The sequence below is a fragment of the Manis pentadactyla genome, chromosome 5 (genome assembly GCF_030020395.1).
Source record: "Manis pentadactyla isolate mManPen7 chromosome 5, mManPen7.hap1, whole genome shotgun sequence".
Lineage (NCBI taxonomy): Eukaryota > Metazoa > Chordata > Mammalia > Pholidota > Manidae > Manis > Manis pentadactyla.
The window spans coordinates 131,377,387-131,397,762 of record NC_080023.1 but is presented as its reverse complement, the minus strand read 5'-3'; the positions used below and the strand labels follow the sequence as shown (position 1 = coordinate 131,397,762).

General features: G+C 39.4%; 1 protein-coding gene across 5 annotated transcripts in view; it reads right to left on the bottom strand.

Annotated features, from left to right (window-relative positions):
* Positions 1-20,376, bottom strand: part of RALGAPA2 (Ral GTPase activating protein catalytic subunit alpha 2) — a 408,980-nt gene that overhangs the window by 342,579 nt on the left and 46,025 nt on the right. For all 5 annotated transcript variants that reach the window (XM_057502677.1, XM_057502678.1, XM_036892284.2 and 2 more), the window contains exons 2-3: positions 16,056-16,166; positions 10,434-10,486 (exon numbers count right to left, since the gene is read on the bottom strand). In XM_057502677.1, the coding sequence (XP_057358660.1) occupies positions 10,434-10,486; positions 16,056-16,166 (164 nt within the window). The remainder of the gene's footprint in view (positions 1-10,433; positions 10,487-16,055; positions 16,167-20,376) is intronic.

Here is a 20,376-nt window from a genome sequence, read left to right as displayed (position 1 = left end):
CTACACTGCTGCTGGGAATGTAAATTAGTTCAACCATTATGGAAAGCAGTATGGAGGTTCCTCAAAATGCTCAAAATAGAAATACCATTTGACCCAGGAATTCCACTTCTAGGAATTTACCCTAAGAATGCAGCAGCCCAGTTTGAAAAAGAAAGATGCACCCCTATGTTTATCACAGCACTATTTACAATAGCCAAGCAATGGAAGCAACCTAAGTGTCCATCAGTAGATGAATGGATAAAGAAGATGTGGTACATATACACAATGGAATATTATTCAGCCATAAGAAGAAAACAAATCCTACCATTTGCAACAACATGGATGGAGCTAGACGGTATTATGCTCAGTGAAATAAACCGGGCGGAGAAAGACAAATACCAAATGATTTCACTCATATATGGAGTATAAGAACAAAGGAAAACTGAAGGAACAAAACATCAGTAGAATCACAGAACCCAAGAATGGACTAACAGTTACTAAAGGGAAAAGGACTGGGGATGATTGGTGGGAAGGGAGTGATAAGGACAGAGAAAAAGAAAGGGGGCATTATGATTAGCATGTATAGTGTTGTGGGGGGGTATGGGGAGGGCTGTACAACACAGAGAAGACAGGTGGTAATTACACAGCATCTTGCTATGCTTATGGACAATGACTGTAGTGAGGTGTGTGGGGGGACTTGGTGATGGGGGAGTCTGGTAAACATAGTGTTCTTCATGTAATTGTAGATTAATGATAGCAAAAAAATTGCAGATTAGAAAAGGTGGAGAGACAATAAATGAAACAGAAAATAGAGAAAAGGAATACAAAGAAGCTGAGGCACAGAGAGAAAAAAGGATCTCTAAGAATGAAAGAATATTGAGAGAACTGTGTAACCAATCTAAATGGAACAATATTCGCATTATAGGGGTACCAGCAGAAGAAGAAGAGAGGAAAAGGGATATAAAGTATCTTTGATGAGGTAATTGCTGAAAATTTCCCCAATCTGGGGAAGGAGATAGTCTCTCATGCAATGGAGGTGCACAGATCTCTCAACATAAGGGACCCAAGGAAGACAACACTAAGACATATAGTAATTAAAATGGCAAAGATCAAGGATAAGGACAGACTATTAAAAACAGCCAGAGAGAGAAATAAGATCACAAAGGAAAGCCGATCAGGCTATCATCAGACTTCTCAGCAGAAACCTTACAGGCCAGAAGGGAGTGGCATGATGTATTTAATGCCATGAAGCAGAAGGGTCTCAAACCAAGATTACTTTATCTGGCAAGATAATCATTTAAATTTGAAGGAGGGATTAAACAATTTTCAGATAAGCAAAAGCTGAGAGAATTTACCTCCCACAAACCATCTCTACAGTCTATTTTGGAGGGACTGCTATAGATGGAAGTGTTCCTAAGGTTTATCAGCTGTCACCAGAGGTAATAAAACCACTGTAAAGAATGTAGCACAGCTAATTACTAATCAAATGCAAAATTAACTTAACTCTCCCCAAAGTCAAACAAGGGATAGACAAAGAGTACAGAATATGATACCTACTAGATAAAGAATGGAGGAGGAAGAAAAAGGAGGAAGAAAAAAGAACCTTTAGATTGCGTTTGACATAGAATATTAAGTGAGTTAAGTTAGACTTTTAGTAAGGAAGTTAACCTTGAACCTTTGTAACCACGAATCTGAAGCCTGCAATGGCAATAAGTACATAACTATCGATAATCACCCTAAGTGTAAATGGACTGAACGAATTTGAAGACACAGAATCACTGAATGGATAAAAAAGCAAGACCCATCAACATGCTGCCTACAAGATACTCACTTTAAACCCAAAGACATACACAGACTAAAAGTGAAGGGATAGAAAAAGATATTTCATGCAACTAACAGGGAGAAAAAAGCAGGAGTTGCAGTACTTGTAGCAGACAAAATAGACTTCCAAACACAGAAAGTAACAAGAGACAAAGAAGGATATTACATAAGATAAAGGGGTCAATCCAACAAGATGGTATGACCATTATAAATATCTATGCACCCAACACAGGAGGCCCTACAGATGTGAAACAAATAATAACTGAAATAAAAGGGGAAATAGGATGCAATGCATTCATTCTAGGCAACTCTAACACTCCACTCACTCTGAAGGACAGATCAACCAGACAGAAAATAAGTAAGGACACAGAGGCACTGAACAACACATCAGAACAGATGGACCTATCAGACATCTACAGAACTCTACACCCAAAAGGAGCAGAAGATACATTCTTCTCAACTGCACATGGAACATTTTCAAGAATAGATCATATAGTAGGCCACAAAAAGAGCCTCAGTCAATTAAAAAAGATTGAAATTGTACCAACCAGTTTCTCAGACCACAAAGGTATGTAACTAGAAATAAATTACACAAAGAAAATGAAAAATCCCACAAACACATGGAGGCTTCACAACATGCTCCTAAATAACCAATGGATCAATGACCAAATAAAAACAGAGGTCAAGCAATATATGGAGACAACTGACAATAACTCAACACCACAAAATCTGTGGGATGCAGCCAAGGCCATGCTAAGAGGAAAGTATATTTTTTCCAGGCCTACCTCAGGAAAGAAGAACAATCCCACATGAGCAGTCTAAACTCACAATGAATGAAACTAGGAAAAGAAGAACAAATGAGACTGATAGTCAGCAGAAGGAGGGACATAATAAAGATTAGGGCAGAAATAAATAAAATCAAGAAGAATAAAACAAAACAAAACAAAAAAAACAATAGGAAGGATCAATGAAAGCAAGAGCTGGTTCTTCGAGAACATAAACAATAAACCCCAAGCCAGATTTATAAAGAAAAAAAGAGAGTCTACTCACACAAACACAATCAGAAATGAGAAAGGAAAAATCACTACGGACACCAGAGAAATACAAAGAATTATTAGAGAATACTATGAGAATCTATATGCTAACAAACTGGATAACCTAGAAGAAATGTACAACTTTCTAGAAAAGCACAACCTTCCAAGGCTGACCCAGGAAGAAACAGAAAATCTGAAATGAACAATTACCAGCAATGAAATTTAACTCGTAATCCAAAAACTACATAAGAACAAAACTCCTGGTCCAGATGCCTTCACCACTGAATTTTATCAAACATTTAGTGAAGACCTAATACCCATCCTCCTTAACGTTTTCCAAAGAGTAGAAGAAGAGGGAATACTTCCAAACTCATTCTATGAGGACAGCAACACTCGAATACCAAAACCAGGCTAAGACACCCAAAAAAAGAAAAGTACAGACCAATATCCCTGATGAATGTAGATGCAAAAATACTCAACAAAATTATTAGCAAACTAAATTCAAAATACATCAAAAAGATCATCTATCATGATCAAGTAGGATTTATGCCAGGGATGCAAGGATGGTACAACATTCGAAAATCCATCAACATCATCCACATCAACAAAAAAAGGACAAAACCACATGATCATCTCCATAGATGCTGAAAAAGCATTTGACAAAATTCAACATCCATTCATGATAAAAACTCTCAACAAAATGGGCATAGAGGGCAAGTACCTAAGCATAATAAGGCCATTTATGACAAACCCACAGCCAACATTATACTTAACAGTGAGAAGCTGAAAGCTTTCCCTTTAAGATTGGGAACAAGACAAGTATGCCCACTCTCCCCACTACTATTCAACATAGTACTAGAGGTCCTAGCCACGGCAATCAGACAACACAAAGAAACAAAAGGCATCCAGATTGGCAAGGAAGAAGTTAAACTGTCCCTGTTTGCAGATGACATGATATTGTACATTAAAAACTCTAAAGAATCCACTCCAAAACTACTAGATCTAATATCTGAATTCAGCAAAGCTGCAGGACACAAAATTAATACACAGAAATCTGAGGCTTTCCTATACACTAACAATGAACCAACAGAAGACAAATCAGGAAAACAATTCCATTCACAATTGCATCAAAAGAATAAAATACCTAGGAATAAACCTCACCATGGAAGTAAAAGACCTATACTCTGAAAACTACAAGACACTCATGAGAGAAATTAAAGAAGACACCAATAAATGGAAACACATCCTGTGCTCATGGATAGGAAGAATTAATATTGTCAAAATGGCCATCCTGTGTAAAGCAATCTACAGATTCAATGTAATTCCTACCAAAATACCAACAGCATTCTTCAACGAACTAGAGAAAATCACCCTAAAATTCATATGGAACCACAAAAGACCTTGAATGGCCAAAGCAATCCTGAGAAGGAAGAATATAGCAGGGGGAATTACACTCCCCAACTTCAAGCTCTACTACAAAGCCACAGTAATCAAGACAATTTGGTACTGGCACAAGAATAGACCCATAGACCAATGGAACAGACTAGAGAGCCCTAATACAAACCCAACCATATATGGTCAATTAATATATGTTAAAGGAGCCATGGACATACAATGGGGAAATGACAGCCTCTTCAACAGCTGGTGTTGGCAAAACTGGACAGCTACATGCAAGAGAATGAAACTGGATTATTGTATAACCCCATACACAAAAGTAAACTCAAAATGGATCAAAGACCTGAATGTAAGTCATGAAACCATAAAACTCTTAGAAGACAACATAGGCAAACATTTCCTGAATATAAGCATGAGCAATTTCTACCTAAACGCATCTCCTCAAGCAAGCGAAACAAAAGCAAAAATCAACTCATGGGACTACATCAAACTAAAAAGTTTCTGTATGGCAAAGGACACCATCAACAGAACAAAAAGGCATCCTACAGTATGGGAGAATATATTTGTAAATGATATATCCAACAAGGGGTTAACATCCAAAATATATAAAGAACTCACATGCCTCAACACCCAAAAAGCAAATAACCCAATTAAAAAATGGGCAGAGGAGCTGAAAAGACAGTTCTCCAAAGAAGAAGTTCAGATGGCAAACAGACACATAAAAAGATGCTCCACATCACTAATCATCAGGGAAATGCAAACTAAAACCAAAATGAGATATCACCTCACCAGTAAGGATGGCCAGCATAGAAAAGACTAAGAACAACAAATGCTAGTGAGGATGCGGAGAAAGGGGAACCCTCCTATACTGCTGTTGGGAATGTAAGCTAGTTCAACCATTGTGGAAAGAAATATGGGGATTCTGCAAATAACTAAAGACAGAAATATCATTTGGCCTGGGAATCCCACTCCTTGGAATTTACCCAAAGAAAACAACTTCTCAGATTCAAAAAGACAGATGCACCCCTATGTTTATCACAAAACTATTTACAATAGCCAAGATATGGAAGCAACCTAAGTGTCCATCAGATGAATGGATAAAGAAGATGTGGTACATATACACAGTGGAATACTATTCAGCCATAAGAAACAAATCCTACCATTTGCAACAACATGGATAGAGCTGGAGGATATTATGGTCAGTGACATAAGCCAGGCACAGAAAGACAAGTGCCAAATGATTTCCCTCATTTGTGGAGTATAACAACGAAGCAAAACTGAAGGAACAAAATAGCAGCAGACTCAGAGACTCCAAGAAGGGACTAGTGGTTACCAAAGGGGAGGGGTGTGGGAGGGTGGGTGATGAGGGAGGGAGAAGGGTATTTAGGGGTATTATGTTTAGTACACAAGGTGTGGGGGATCACAGGGAAACAGTGTAGCACAGAGAAGGCAAATAGTGAATCTGTGGCATCTTACTACACTGATGGACAGTGACTGCATTGGGGTATGTGTGGGGACTTGATAATATGGGTAAATGTAGTAACCACATTGTTTTTTCATGTGAAACCTCCATGAAAGTGTATATCAATAATACCTGAATAAAATATTTAAAAATAAATAAATGAAAGCATAGAAAAGAAAAAAAAACTGAGAAGACAGAATGGACTTCAGGAGGAAAGGATTGAATAGGATGGCCCATGGAAAAACCTTGACATTCTGGTCAAGATGATAATATAGGTTTATTTTATGTGGTCTCACCCTCATTTCTACATGCCCATTTGGAACACATAAGCAATGATAGATGAAATAAGTTTTAAGAAGAAGAGTAAGGTCATAACCTCAATAAAAAAGGCTAACAAATATCTCCATGACCAGCAACAACAGGAATTCTAAGTGGTACACAGATTTAAAGCCACAGGCAAAGGTGTCTGGAGGTCAACTTCTAAAGGGAACACATGCTCCTTCTGGAGATAAAGGCAGATGGAAAGGTCTGCTCACTGCGTGCAACCATAACCTGGACTGGGCTGGCAGCCCTGATTGCACATCACTTGCTGTGTCCAGTAGCTCTCTGCATCTGAGAAGTCCTGTCTTCTTTCTCAAAGGCACCCTTCCAGATTACCTGACTCACAGAGGCAAGCAGCAGTCTCCTTCCATGCCTTCTTATTTCCTTAACACTGTGCTTTCTTCCAGTCCTTCTGTTTATAGACTATCTTTACACAGTGTCCCTTCTGTGATTTAATAGGTCTTAAAAATTCAACCTCTTCTGAAGGAAGCCTTTCCAAATTATTTACACGTTGATAAGTGTTTACCTACAAAGCCTCATAAACCATCTTTTTATATGGCACTAACTTGTAGAAAGTAGCAAGGAAGTTACTTAATTCTCAGAATGAACCATACAAATTACAACCTGCTTTCTAAGCCAGACAGAGAGAGAACATACATAAACAAAAGTAAGTTCATTATTCATTCATATTTACTATGCAAAATGAAAGTTTTATGAAGCTTTGAATAACATATATTTGTTCTACTACATAGGCAATGAACTGTGTTGATGGTAATATATCTGTATTTCTAGAATTTCTGGACATGAAGGGAAGGTATTAAAACCTCTGATGTAGGAGGTTTTAGGACTATGGTCTCTGATGGGCTTTCCTGTTGCAGGACAACTAGACCTGAGATCAGTGACAGCAAATGCAATTCTCAAAACATGTTTGGGCTTTGGAGGACATAGGGGAACTACAGACAGACTTAAAAAATGGTAGGAGAGGAGGGAGGAGAGAGAAGAAGGAAGCGGGAACCTGACTGTGAGCAGCAAGCTCAAGGCAAACAATGCAGGGTGCCAGAGAGCTAATGCCAATTCCACTGTAGGATCCATAGACGTCTATGCCCTCCCCCCACTTCCCACCACATGGTTCAGTTCTCAGGAACTGACCCTGAGATTCCAATTATAAACCAGGACCCTCCAATACAGTGAGAGTGATTCTAATCAGGACCACTCCCAGACTCCTGGCAGAAGCTAAGACAAACCTCCAGAAAAAAGACAGGACTAAGAGATTAAATTTGTGTGCAGTTAAATCTGATCTCAAAAATCATATAACAAAACATGCAAGAAAAGAAGCCACTGTGAGAGCAGAAAAAACCAACAGACTGAGCCAACCAGAGACTTCAGATATAAGAATGATCAAATATAGAGTATGAAGTACTGTATGTTTAATGTTTAATATAGAAGATACCTAAAAATGAACAAGAATCAAGAGACTATCAAAAGCAACTAGCCACATACGAACACCAAGCCAAAAGAAGTTAAAACACGAAAAAAAAAATCACTGAAATTTAAAATTCAACAGAATGGTAAAGCAGCAGATAAGACCCAAATGCAGAGAGTGAGTCAACAAGAGCTCAAGAAATTTCCCAGAACACAACACATGGAGATAAGAGAAGACAGAGTAAAAGCAAGCGTAAGAGACAGAGGATAAAGAAGTTTAAATAAGAATCCTAGGAAGCATGGCCAGAAAGAATAGAAAAGAGACAATATTTAAGAAGAGAACAGCTGGTAATTTTATAGAAACAATAAAAGATTTGAATCCAGAAATACAGGAAACACGTATCTACCAAGCAAGGTAAGAAATCTTCTACTAGAAATTCTGTGTGTGTGGTGGGGCTGCAGGGCACCAAAGACTAAGGAGGGATTTTAAGAGAGGCAGAGAAAAAAGACACTAAAGGAACAACAATTAGACTATGAACAGTTTAGAACTGCTACAATTGCAACTAGAAGATAGTAAAATAATATCTGTACAGTGTGATACAAATCTATACTTTTACTGTTAGTGTGTCTAATATAAATAATGAAATGACTGTTTGAAGATAATGAAGATTAATCTAGAGCAGATAAAACTGAAGGGATTATGACCCTTAAAAGAAGGATCATGTCAATAAGTTTTAAAATTTTGGTCACAAGAAATTCTTAGAATTCCTCAAATTCTTAGAAAAATATATAATTTATCAAACCCAAATCAAGAAAAAAAGGAAACAGGAATAATCCTAAAATAATTCTAAAACCATTAAAGAAACTGAAAGAGTGATTAAAGTCTTCCCATTAAGAAAACAAAGACAAAAAAGCACCACTTTCAGATGATTTTCATAGGAAGGGCTAAAAAGCATCCCAGGAACAGATCATTCCAATCTTAAACAAAGTATTTTATATAATAAAAAAAGGAGAAACACTTGACAGGTTCTATAACCTTTTTAACAGGATCATTCAAAAAACAATGTGAGGAAAGGAAATTTAGGCCAACTTCAGCTGTGAACACAGATCCCAAAACACAAACAAAATATTAGCTTCCTGAAAATTTAGAACTGTAATTCACCACATTAACATTCACAAAGAATCATCATATAGTTAGTCAATGGAGAAAAAAATTCAGGAACTTCAAAACCCATCTATAATTTGTATAAGTCTTACCAAACTAAGAGTAGAAACAAACTGATAATAACTACCAAAAATTTACAGAAAACATTATTCTTAATGATGAGACATTAACAAAACTCTCTTTAAATCAGAAACAGCAAGACCATTTTTGTCATTTCTATTTGCCAGTGCACTGGAGGGCTGATCTAGTGCAGTAAGACAGGAAAACAGACTAACTGGCATGCTTGTCATTATTCACAGGTGACCCGACCATCTATGAAGAAAAGCAAAAAAATTTGTAGAAAAAATGTTGGAATTAAATAAATCATATACACTTAGTCCAGCAGTGGGAATGGAATGAATGAACTAGAGCTAAATTCAAGAACATGACAAATTTCAGGTATAGTGTTGAGTGGAAGACAGGCCATAGATGGTTATGTATCATATGAGAACATTTTATTACAATCAAAACCAAACAAACCAACACAATGCATTGCTCAGGGATACAATCACCTGTAGTAAAACTATTTATTAAAAGAAAGGGAATGATAAAATGCAGGGGAGTGGCTGCCTTCAGAGGAGAGAAAGGAAGGGGATGAAGGAGGAGCATCTAAGTAGCTTCTATTCTTAAAATGAGAGAGGAGGAGGGTGGGAGGGTGTCAACAGTATGGGCTTCATCATCATGCTTCAAACCTGCATTTATGTTACAGATACTTTAGTAAATACATCAACTAATACATAAATAAAATAATTTAAGTTAATGGAATAGTGCAAACAAATTGGTCAGTAGATACATACTGAACTAATAGGCTTAATTAAGGCTTCTATTAAAAACCACTCCTCTGCACAGGTTTCATTCATAGGAGGGTTACCACAGGAATCACAATAACCACTATAAAATGTGTACTGAATCAATGTTATTACTCTGGGAAGGAGTACAGCTTTCAAAGGCAAGAAAGGGGAGCCACAGTTATTGAACCCCAGCCATGAACCAAGTCCTGGGCTGGAAGTTTCCATATCTTTTTAATTCTACAAACCCAGAAAGCCCATGGAGCATCTTCCTCCCCAAGCCTCCCTCTCAGGTCAGCTCTGCTGCAAGCACTCATTAGGCCTTCCCTTTCAGTCATAAAGTTGATCTCACCCCAACCTGATCACATGCCTCTTTAAACCATGAAAAATTTCTAGATAACCAACAATTAACTTTCAGAACCTGTAATTTGGTCCTAGTGTAATTCTCAAAGTGTCAGTAATCTGGCCACTTGTCTAATACATTTGGACAAGGAAGACTTCAAGCTTAATAGATAAAAAACCACACCTAACCATTGTTCCAACTTGGAAAAGAATATATAATCAACACTGATGGACACATGGAAAAATTAAAAATTATAACCTCATAAGTAGCCAGAAAAATCTGTATGAAAAACAATGAGTTTTTACATGTCAGTTTGCATACAATGAAGAGACAAATCAGCTACAGCACAGTTAAGGAAAGTTACATATGTAAGACTCACACATAAGTTTATATGACCTTGTGAAAGAACAACTGTCAATATAAGTATATAAAATGTACAACATTTCCATCTAATAATTTCACATCCAGGTACTCATAAAGGAAAACTCCTCCCACATATTTGCAAACACACACACGAACATTCTTTGCAGCACTGAATGTAAAAGTGGAAGGAAGGAAACACACATGTCCATCATTTTTATCTGTCTTCAAGTGAAATTAAAAATCTAAAGTACCATATTTTCTACAAGAATCTTAAAAGCTAAGTGAATTAACAAAAACTTACTTCAAAAAGAAAGAGGATGGAGTCCAGCTCCTCCCTTTGTGACTTATTATTCCCTGGAATACATAAAAAAAAAAACTTGTTATGACAATGTCCAAATTTTTACATTTTAAAAATATGTTAAAAGGTATCTTAAGACATATAAGCCTCAACACACATTCATTTAGTCAAAAATGCCAGAGATAGTGCGGTGCCTGCATTAGGAATGCTGATGGACAACCAAACCAGAGCGTCTTGGCCCACATCTAGGCTGGAGGTGTCCATGTCTATTTAATCCCACAAACCCAGAAAGCCCAGAGTTGCTCCTTGCTAGCTGTTTAAACAGCTTTTGTGCTTTCCAAGTTGTCATCATCTGGTAGCAGGTAATTTACTTGTTTCTCAATGAGTTACTCACGAGCTCAGATTATGATTGCACAGGCTACAAAGACAGAGTTCTCACTTTGAGCTTCAAAGAGGTACAGAGCAACAGTAACTGTATAGAACTGTAATTGCTTCAGGTGACTGCACACTGTCCTTTTGATAATAACAATAATAAAATGACGACACCTACAGCAGCAGTGACCACTTCCTCTCGTCTCTGTGTACCAAGCACTGTGCTAAGCTTGGCATACATCTGGTTAGAAATAAGCAAAATTTTCCACTAAGGGCTAGATAGTAAATATCTGAGGCTTTACAAGCTCTCTTGCAACCACTCAACTCTGCTGTTATATGCAAAAGCAGCCACAGACAATACATGGTAAATAACTGGATATGGCTGTGTCTAATAAATATTTATTTATCAAAACAGACAGCAAGCTGTAAGTTGTGGATCTGTAATTTAACTGAATCCCCACAGGTCTATGAAGTAGACATCATTCATTCTTTGAACAAATACTAAACAATGTCTCTATGTCAGGGATTATTCCAGGACCTGAGGATACAGAAGCGAACACAACAATCTCTGCCCTGGGGAAGCTTACATTCTGGAAGGATGTGAGTAAGTGAGAAGGTAGATGGGGAATGCCAAAAAGGGTGTACACAGTTGTGACTAGGGACTCCAGAGAGCACCTTGTTGATAAGGTGACATCTGAGAAAAGATCTAAAAGAGATAAGGAAATAAGCCATATGGAAATTTGGGTAGATGTGTTACAAGCAGAGGGAATGGACAGTGCAAAGTTTCCATGCTTGAGCCAGTCTGGCATGGTCAGGGAACAGTGAGCAGGCCCGTATCTGCAGCAAAGTGGGAGAGCTGCAGCCGATGAGGTTAGAGAGCAGGTCAGGTGCAGGAAGGGTCTGACGCCACTGTAATGACTTCAGGAGTGGGAAGCCATTTGACGGTTTGGAATGCGAAGAGTCATGATTTGACTCACATTTAAAAACTTTTAAATCACTCCAGCTGCTCTTTTGAAGAGACTTTGGCAAGGGCAGGGATGAGGGTGGCACCCAGGGGAGGGCAATGCATAACTGTGGAAGGGGAGGAACATTTCTGAGGCTAATGCAGTAATCCAGATGAGAATAATGGGCGCTTCAGTTTTACCAGTAGAGGCAATGAGAAGAGGCCAATGATGCTGGTTGTATTTTGAAGGTAGAGCCAAGTCAGGTTTTGACTTAAGTAACTAGAAGGCTGAAGTTATCACAAGATGATTTTATTACTCTTAGTAAACATCTTCCTTTATTCTTTTGTTTTGGTACACTTTCTTCCCTGAACTCCAATCATAACACAGACTGTGCCAAAAGCGCGAAACTTCAAACTCTCACTCTATTTTTATTGGTTCCTCACTGTGATTCTTTAGAATAGATTTCAAATATGAAAAGAGGTATTCTCCTCCTTCCCAGAGATTTCTGCTTCTCCATCCCTTGAATCAGACATACCATGTGATTTGCTCTGGCCAATGTGACATTAACAAATGTGAAGTTTGAAAAGCCTCATGCACTTGCTGAGCTTGGAACCCTATGGCCAATGTGAAGAAGCCCAACATAGCTTTCTTCTGGACACATGGAGAAGAATTGAGATGCCCTGACAATAGCTTGCCAACCAAAAGAAATGTGAGTGGGGCCACTGCCACCAACTTAAGTCAGAAGCAGGAGCCAACCTAAACCAGAGGAACTGCCCAACAGACCCAGAAAGTCATAGGCCGAATGACCAGTGCTTATTTCATGGTTCTCAGGTTAGCAATGGTTTGTGAGGCAGTTTGTTATGCAGCACAAACTAAGTGATACAGCCTTGAACAGCTGCACTTTTCTAAAAGTAAAGTGGGAGCAAAAGGAGGAAGAGGGAGGGAGGGAAGATGCTTTAAGAAAAGGGCTTTTAGGTTGTAGGGGGTTTTTAGATATGGAATTTTAATTTTTTTCTTTGCTTTTGATTGTACATATCACACTTTTCTCCACACACACCTGTGAAAAAAAGTGAAGTGGAGCAAAGCTAGCAAGAAAGATAAAAATAAGACCATTTCATATTTGTAATATCTACAAATCTGGCAAAAAAAATTTGAGTTCAGGATTTATATAAATTTATAAATCACAGTGGGAAAAAATAAGCCATTCATTAAAAAAAACTTGTTGGACTCCTTGGGCACATGCCCATCTATGACTTAATGACATACCAGAGCCTGGGGCCTTCTGTCCGTAAGATGCCAAGCCATGTGCTCTATGTCAGAGACCCCCACAGCGCCTCACCCAAATTCCTTCCTCTCCACATAGGACATCTGCCTGAAGGCTGAAGTTATCACAAGATGATTTTATTACTCTTAGTAAACATTTTCCTTTATTCTTTTGTTTTGGTACACTTTCTTCCCTGAACTCCAATCATAACACAGACTGTGCCAAAAGCGCAAAACTTCAAACTCTCACTCTATTTTTATTGGTTCCTCACTGTGGGCTTTACAGAAGCAACCAGGGCATCTGTACACTCCTTTCCATGTCATCTTTCTTATACTTGACCCTGTCTCAACCCAACTCCCCCAAATCCTTGCACCATCAGCCTGCAAGCAAGCAAATGCATCCTTAAAAACCCTCCCATGACCAAGTGACTGCTTGAGGTACAATCCTCTGTCTTTATTCAACTTTCTAAAGGATAGTCTCACAAGCAGCCTTCACTGTCCCACCACCCAGTTGCTCCATTTCTCTTTGTCTGGCTTCCAATCCCACTGCTCCCCTAAACCACAGTGACAACTTCCTTTATGTGACATCATTTCCTAGTCCTGCTACTCCTCAACCTTGTGTCATCAGGCACTGCTGATCTTTCATTCCTTCAAAGTCTCTCTTCTCCAGGCTTTTGTGACAAAGCACCTCCCTGGCACCCTTCCTCCACCATTCCTTTATCGTTCCCCTTTATCTCCCAATAAAAGAAGGAATTATCCCAAATCCTGACTGTCACTGTTTCTCTACATATATGTTCTCCCTTGGCAATAGCATGACTGTACCTTCCAAACTCCAGTACCTTAATTTTTATTGCCCAGCTAAAACCTACACTTGGGTGTCCCACAGGCACCTCAAACTCAGACTGCCCAAAGCTGACTTCATCCTCCCAAACCTGGCTCCCCTCCAGGGTTCCCACTGAGGTAATGGAGCTTATGAACCAGACTCCACATCCTGAAGGCATCTTTGACTTCTCCCCCATGTGTCCCTTGATATCCAAGTCTCATGGATGGTATACCCATGAGACACACACTTCCCTTAACTGACATCTCCCTGGATCAGGCACCACCAGCTTTTATGTGGACAATATCATCTGCCTATTTGGCCTTCCTCCGTCTGTATTCACTTACCACATTGTAAGACACTGCCTTAGTAGCAAGTATTTTCAAGGGCTCTAACCACCTAAAAAGACAAAATCCAAACTCCTTAGCCTAGAATTCAAGGCTCTTTGCAAGTCTAACATTATGTGATTTCCTGCAGACCTCTTTCATATATCTTGGTTAAAAGAAAAAAGAAATGCCTTTCCACACACGCCCTAATAGCAGCCTCCATGCTCTCACCCATTTTCAACTAATATCTTCCATCTCCTTCAAGGTCTACCCCCAAGGCCATCTTGTCCCCAAAGCCTCACTCACACACTGAAAACAAAGTCATCTCTCTCCCAACAACCACAGCACTTAGTCTATATCTCTCCTCCCAAACCAGTCTACCACCCCCCACCCCTACCCCTGCATGAAGCATGGTCAGCATCTAATACATCTCTGGATTCCTCACAGGCATTTAGCACAATGTCTTGCATGCTGTTATGATGCAAGTACTGGATGGGTAAATAAATGAAGGATTAAACACAGGAGAGGTACAGAGGCCCTGAGAGGCATGCTCTGGGATGCTGAAGCACATAAGATCTATGCCACAGGTATGACATACTCCCATCCCATCTGTTGACATCATCAGTGTTGTTTTTTTAATGGAAGAGACATGAATAGAATGGTGATTCTCAAACTTGAAAACACATCAGTATCATCGGAGGGCTTGTTAAAACATAAGTTGCTGAGTTCTGCCTGCAAAGTTCCTGATTCTAAGCCTACGAGGCTTAACAAGTGGCCAGGTGACAGCCATGCTGTTAGCCCCCAAACCACACTTGGGAACCACTTACACAGAAAAGAAGCTTTGAAGTTAGTGTCAGAAAACGGGTGCAGTTTCAGTTATGCAATTAAATAATATGTGTGATCTTAGGCCAGGAATATAACCCCTGTGACCATGGTTTTCTCAACTCTAAAATGAGGACTATGGACAACACATTCTCTTGAGCCCCTTCCAACCTTAAAACTAAGTGATTCTGACTCAGTCACTCAGAAGTCAGTTATAGAATTATGGCATTTCTCTTCAATGCAGTGCTATGTAACTGTTTAAAACTGTGGTGGAAACAAATGTGCTAACATGTAAGGATTTTCAAACCAGATTACATGAAAATGAAAGATGATGATAGCAGCTAACACTGACAGATCACATTCTATGTGCCATAGTCTGTCCTGAAATCCCAGGATATATGTTAATCCATTTTATGCTGATTTAGAGCTGAATCAGAGAAAGGCTAAGTAAATTGCCCAAGAGAAACAGAAAGGCTAAGTAATTTGCTCAAGAGAAGGGTGGGTCAGGATCCAAACTCAGTCTGGATCCTCAGCCTACACAATCCTGCCACCTAAATACAGAGGAGAACAGGCTTGAATTTCAAATAATATTTTATATTAAGTATATATGGGCATAACCATAAACATATCTAAACATAATGTATTAATAACACTTAGAGAAGAAATACAGAAAACTTTTAATAGTGATTATCTCTGCAGATCAGGACTGGGCATCTCCAGGCAAAACAGACACTTTAGATTTCATCTTAAACTCTTTAGTGGGTCTGAACTTTTTCATAATGTGCATATTTACTTTTCTTTCTAAGTACATTACTCCTTGGTAACTCCTGCCTTCTGTGGGTTCTTCTTCTATTTCCCCTTTAGCCATTTGCTGTTCAATTGGCACCCATGTAAGAGAACACTATAGGGAAATAAAGGTGTAACCACTGTGACCTCTCAGTTTTGCTAAGGACTTGACAAGAAAGAAAGTATAAAAGCATATAATTTGCCGTTCATGACACATACAACCTCTAATAATCCCCTGAATGTTTTAAAAAAAACTCTGCATATAAAAAAACATTTTTATAGAAGTACTTACCTTTTAGTTTCAAATTATTTTCCAGTGTTATAAAATTTTCATAGAAGATGAAATATATCTGAGAATAGTTGGTCTCAAAAAACTGCTTAAGATAACTTGCATCCACATTATCTGAAAAGAAAAAATTTCCATTTATAGTAGTAACATTATACAATGATCAGAATTCATAACCTTTTCAGAAATGAAGGAACTTAAAAATAGCTTTCACTTCCTTGTAAGACAAAACCAAACAAAGAAAATAGTACTGCCATCCATTTATTCTTCACCTAAGAGTTCCAAATTAGCCTCCCCTTGGCACCCCACCCTCTGCAGCTCACTCCTCCTGGTTGGCCCTACTCACCGCAGAGAATCCCCAATCTGCCTGAGACTAGGTCAGTGCCTCTGCTGTGTGCCCCACTGCTCTGTTCTTCCCCTGTCATAGGACGTGCCATACTTAAATCCTGATGAAACCCTGATGGAATTCCTGACTTAAATTCCTGACTTAACTCTGACAGAATGACCTGCCTGCTCAGTTAGAGATCCTCCGTACCTCACAAAGCCACAGTCTATCTCACGTATCATTATGTCCCCTGCATCTACCACAGTATTTTAGTTCAGTATTTTCTTGAATGAGTTGAATAAAAGAAACAGCCTGCAACATACAGTAATAGGATAATGACCACAACTTGTAAACCATTATTAGCTCATAAGCCTACAGGAAAGAAATGGCCTAACTCTCCTTCATCTTCTGGGGCTATTAAGAGAGGAACTGCATCTCTCTGCTGAGGAGTCCTGATTTCTATCTGCAACACTGATGATCCCTTGCCCTTTGAGAGCTCTATGCCTATAACCTGCATCGGCTGGACTTCTCCACATGAGGGATTAAAATAAAAGGTTTCTCGGGGGGCGGAGCCAAGATGGCGGCATGAGTAGAGCAGCGGAAATCTCCTCCCAAAACCACATATATCTATGAAAATATAACAAAGACAACTCTTCCTAGAATAAAGACCAGAGGACACAGGACAACATCCAGACCACATCCACACCTGCGAGAACCCAGCGCCTATTGAAGGGGGTAAAATACAAGCTCCGGCCGGGCGGGACTCGAGCGCCCCACCCCCCAGATACCAGCGGGAGAAGAGGAGGCAGAGCAGGAGGGAGAGGGAGCCCAGGCCTGCTGAACACCCAGCCCCAGCCATCCGGACCACAGCACAGACACAGTGCATGCGCGGGGCCCTAGATACTAGGGAAACAGGGCAGCAAGAACGGTGAGTGGGTACCGGAGGCCTGGCGCTGGAGGACATAAGAAAAGCGAGCGGCCATTTTGTTGTTGTTGTTGTTTTGTTGAGGTGAGTGCTTTTTGGAAGTCTTAAAGGAACAGGGAACCCAATACTAGAGAAACAGGGCAGCAAGACTGGCGAGCGGGTATTGGAGGCCGGCGCTGGAGAACAAAAGAAAAGCAAGCAGCCATTTCGTTGTTGTTGTTTTGTTTTGTTTTGGCGAGCGCTTTTTGGAAGTCTTAAAGGGACAGGGACCCCAATACCAGGGAAACAGGGCAGCAAGACCGGTTAGCGGGTGCCTGAGGCTGGCACCGGAGAATAAAGAAAAACGAGCGGCCATTTTTTTTTTATATTAGTTAATTTTTTTAATATGTTTAAATTTTTCTATTTTTTACTTTTTTTTTTTATTTTTTATTTTTTGTGGTCGTTGTTTTGTTTTAGCGGGTGCTTTTTTGGAAGTCTTAAAGGGGCAGGGCGGGACACTTAATCCAGAGGTAGGGAATACAGGGATCTCTGGGCACTCTAATCCCCTGGGCTGCAGGGAGCACGGAGGCCCCTTACAGAGATAAATAGCCTCCCTGCGGCTCCCCCTCCAACGCGACTCCACCACTTTGGAGCAGAGGCCTGAGCCAGGCCACGCCCACAGCAACAACGGAGATAAACTTCATAGCAGCTGGGCAGGAAGCAGAAGCCCTGTCTGCGCACAGCTACCCAGCACAAGCCACTAGAGGTCACTATTCTCCCAGGAGAGGAGGGCCACAAACCAACAAGAAGGGAAGTTATTCCAGCCGTCACTCGTCCCAGCTCTGCAAACTATTGCTATCGCCATGAAAAGACAAAATTACAGGCAAACCAAGATCACAGAGACACCAGAGAAGGAGACAGACCTAACCAGTCTTCCTCACAAATAATTCAAAATAAAAATCATAAACATGCTGACAGAGATGCAGAGAAATACGCAAGAGATATGGGATGAAGTCCGGAGGGAGATCACAGATGCCAGAAAGGAGATTACAGAAATGAAACAAACTCTGGAAGGGTTTATAAGCAGAATGGATAAGATGCAAGAGGCCATTGATGGAACTGAAACCAGAGAACAGCAACACATAGAAGCTGACATAGAGAGAGATAAAAGGATCTCCAGGAATGAAACAATATTAAGAGAAATGTGTGACCAATCCAAAAGGAACAATATCCGTATTATAGGGGTACCAGAAGAAGAAGAGAGAGGAAAAAGGATGGAAAGTGTCTTTGAAGAAATAATTGCTGAAAACTTCCCCAAACTGGGGGAGGAAATAATTGAACAGACCACGGATATACACAGAACCCCCATCAGAAAGGATCCAAGGAGGACAATACCAAGACACATAATAATTAAAATGGCAAAGATCAAGGACAAGGAAAGAGTTTTAAAGGCAGCTAGAGAGAAAAAGGTCACCTATAAAGGAAAACCCATCAGGCTAACATCAGACGTCTCGACAGAAACCCTACAGGCCAGAAGAGAATGGCGTGATATATTTAATGCAATGAAATAGAAGGGCCTTGAACCAAGGATACTGTATCCAGCACGACTATCATTTAAATATGATGGTGGGATTAAACAATTCCCAGACAAGCAAAAGCTGAGGGAATTTGCTTCCCACAAACCACCTCTACAGGACATCTTACAGGGACTGCTCTAGATGGGAGCACTCCTAGAAAGAGCACAGAACAAAACACCCAACATATGAAGAATGGAGGAGGAGGAATAAGAAGGGAGACAAGAAAAGAATCTCCAGACAGTGTATAATAACAGCTCAATAAGCTAGCTAAGTTAGGCAGTAAGATACTAAAGAGGCTAACCTTGAATCTTTGGTAACCATGAATTTAAAGCCTGCAATGGCAATAAGTACATATCTCTCAATAGTCACCATAAATGTAAATAGACTTAAAGCACCAATCAAAAGACACAGAGTAATAGAATGGATAAAAATGCAAGACCCATCTATATGCTGCTTACAAGAAACTCACCTCAAACCCAAAGACATGTACAGACTAAAAGTCAAGGGATGGAAAAACATATTTCAGGCAAACAACAGCGAGAAGAAAGCTGGGGTTGCAGTACTAATATCAGACAAAATAGACTTCAAAACAAAGAAAGTAACAAGAGATAAAGAAGGACACTACATAACGATAAAGGGCTCAGTCCAACAAGAGGACATAACCATTCTAAATATATATGCACCCAACACAGGAGCACCAGCATATGTGAAACAAATACTAACAGAACTAAAGGGGAAAATAGACTGCAATGCATTCATTCTAGGAGACTTCAACACACCACTCAACCCAAAGGATAGATCCACTGGGCAGAAAATAAGTAAGGACACAGAAGCACTGAACAACAAAGTAGAGCAGATGGACCTAGTAGACATCTACAGAACTCTACATCCAAAAGCAACAGGATATACATTCTTCTCAAGTACACATGGAACATTCTCCAGAATAGACCACATACTAGCCCACAAAATGAGCCAGAGCAAAATCCAAAATACTAAAATTCTACCAACCAATATTTCAGACCACAATGGTATAAAACTAGAAATAAATTCTACAAAGAAAACAAAAAGGCTCACAAACACATGTAGGCTTAACAACATCCTCTTAAATAATCAATAGATCAATGAACAAATTAAAATAGAGATCAATGAATATATAGAAACAAATGACAACAATAACACAAAGCCCCAACTTCTGTGGGACGCAGCGAAAGCAGTCTTAAGAGGAAAGTATATAGCGATCCAGGCACACTTAAAGAAGCAAGAACAATCCCAGATGAATAGTCTAACATCACAATTATCAAAATTGGAAAAAGAAGAACAAATGAGGCCTAAAGTCAGCAGAAGGAGGGACATAATAAAGATCAGAGAAGAAATAAACAAAATTGAGAAGAATAAAACAATAGCAAAAATCAATGAAACCAAAGCTGGTTCTTTGAGAAAATAAACAAAATAGATAAGCCTCTAGTCAAACTTATTAAGAGAAAAAGAGAATCAACACAAATCAACAGAATCAGAAATGAG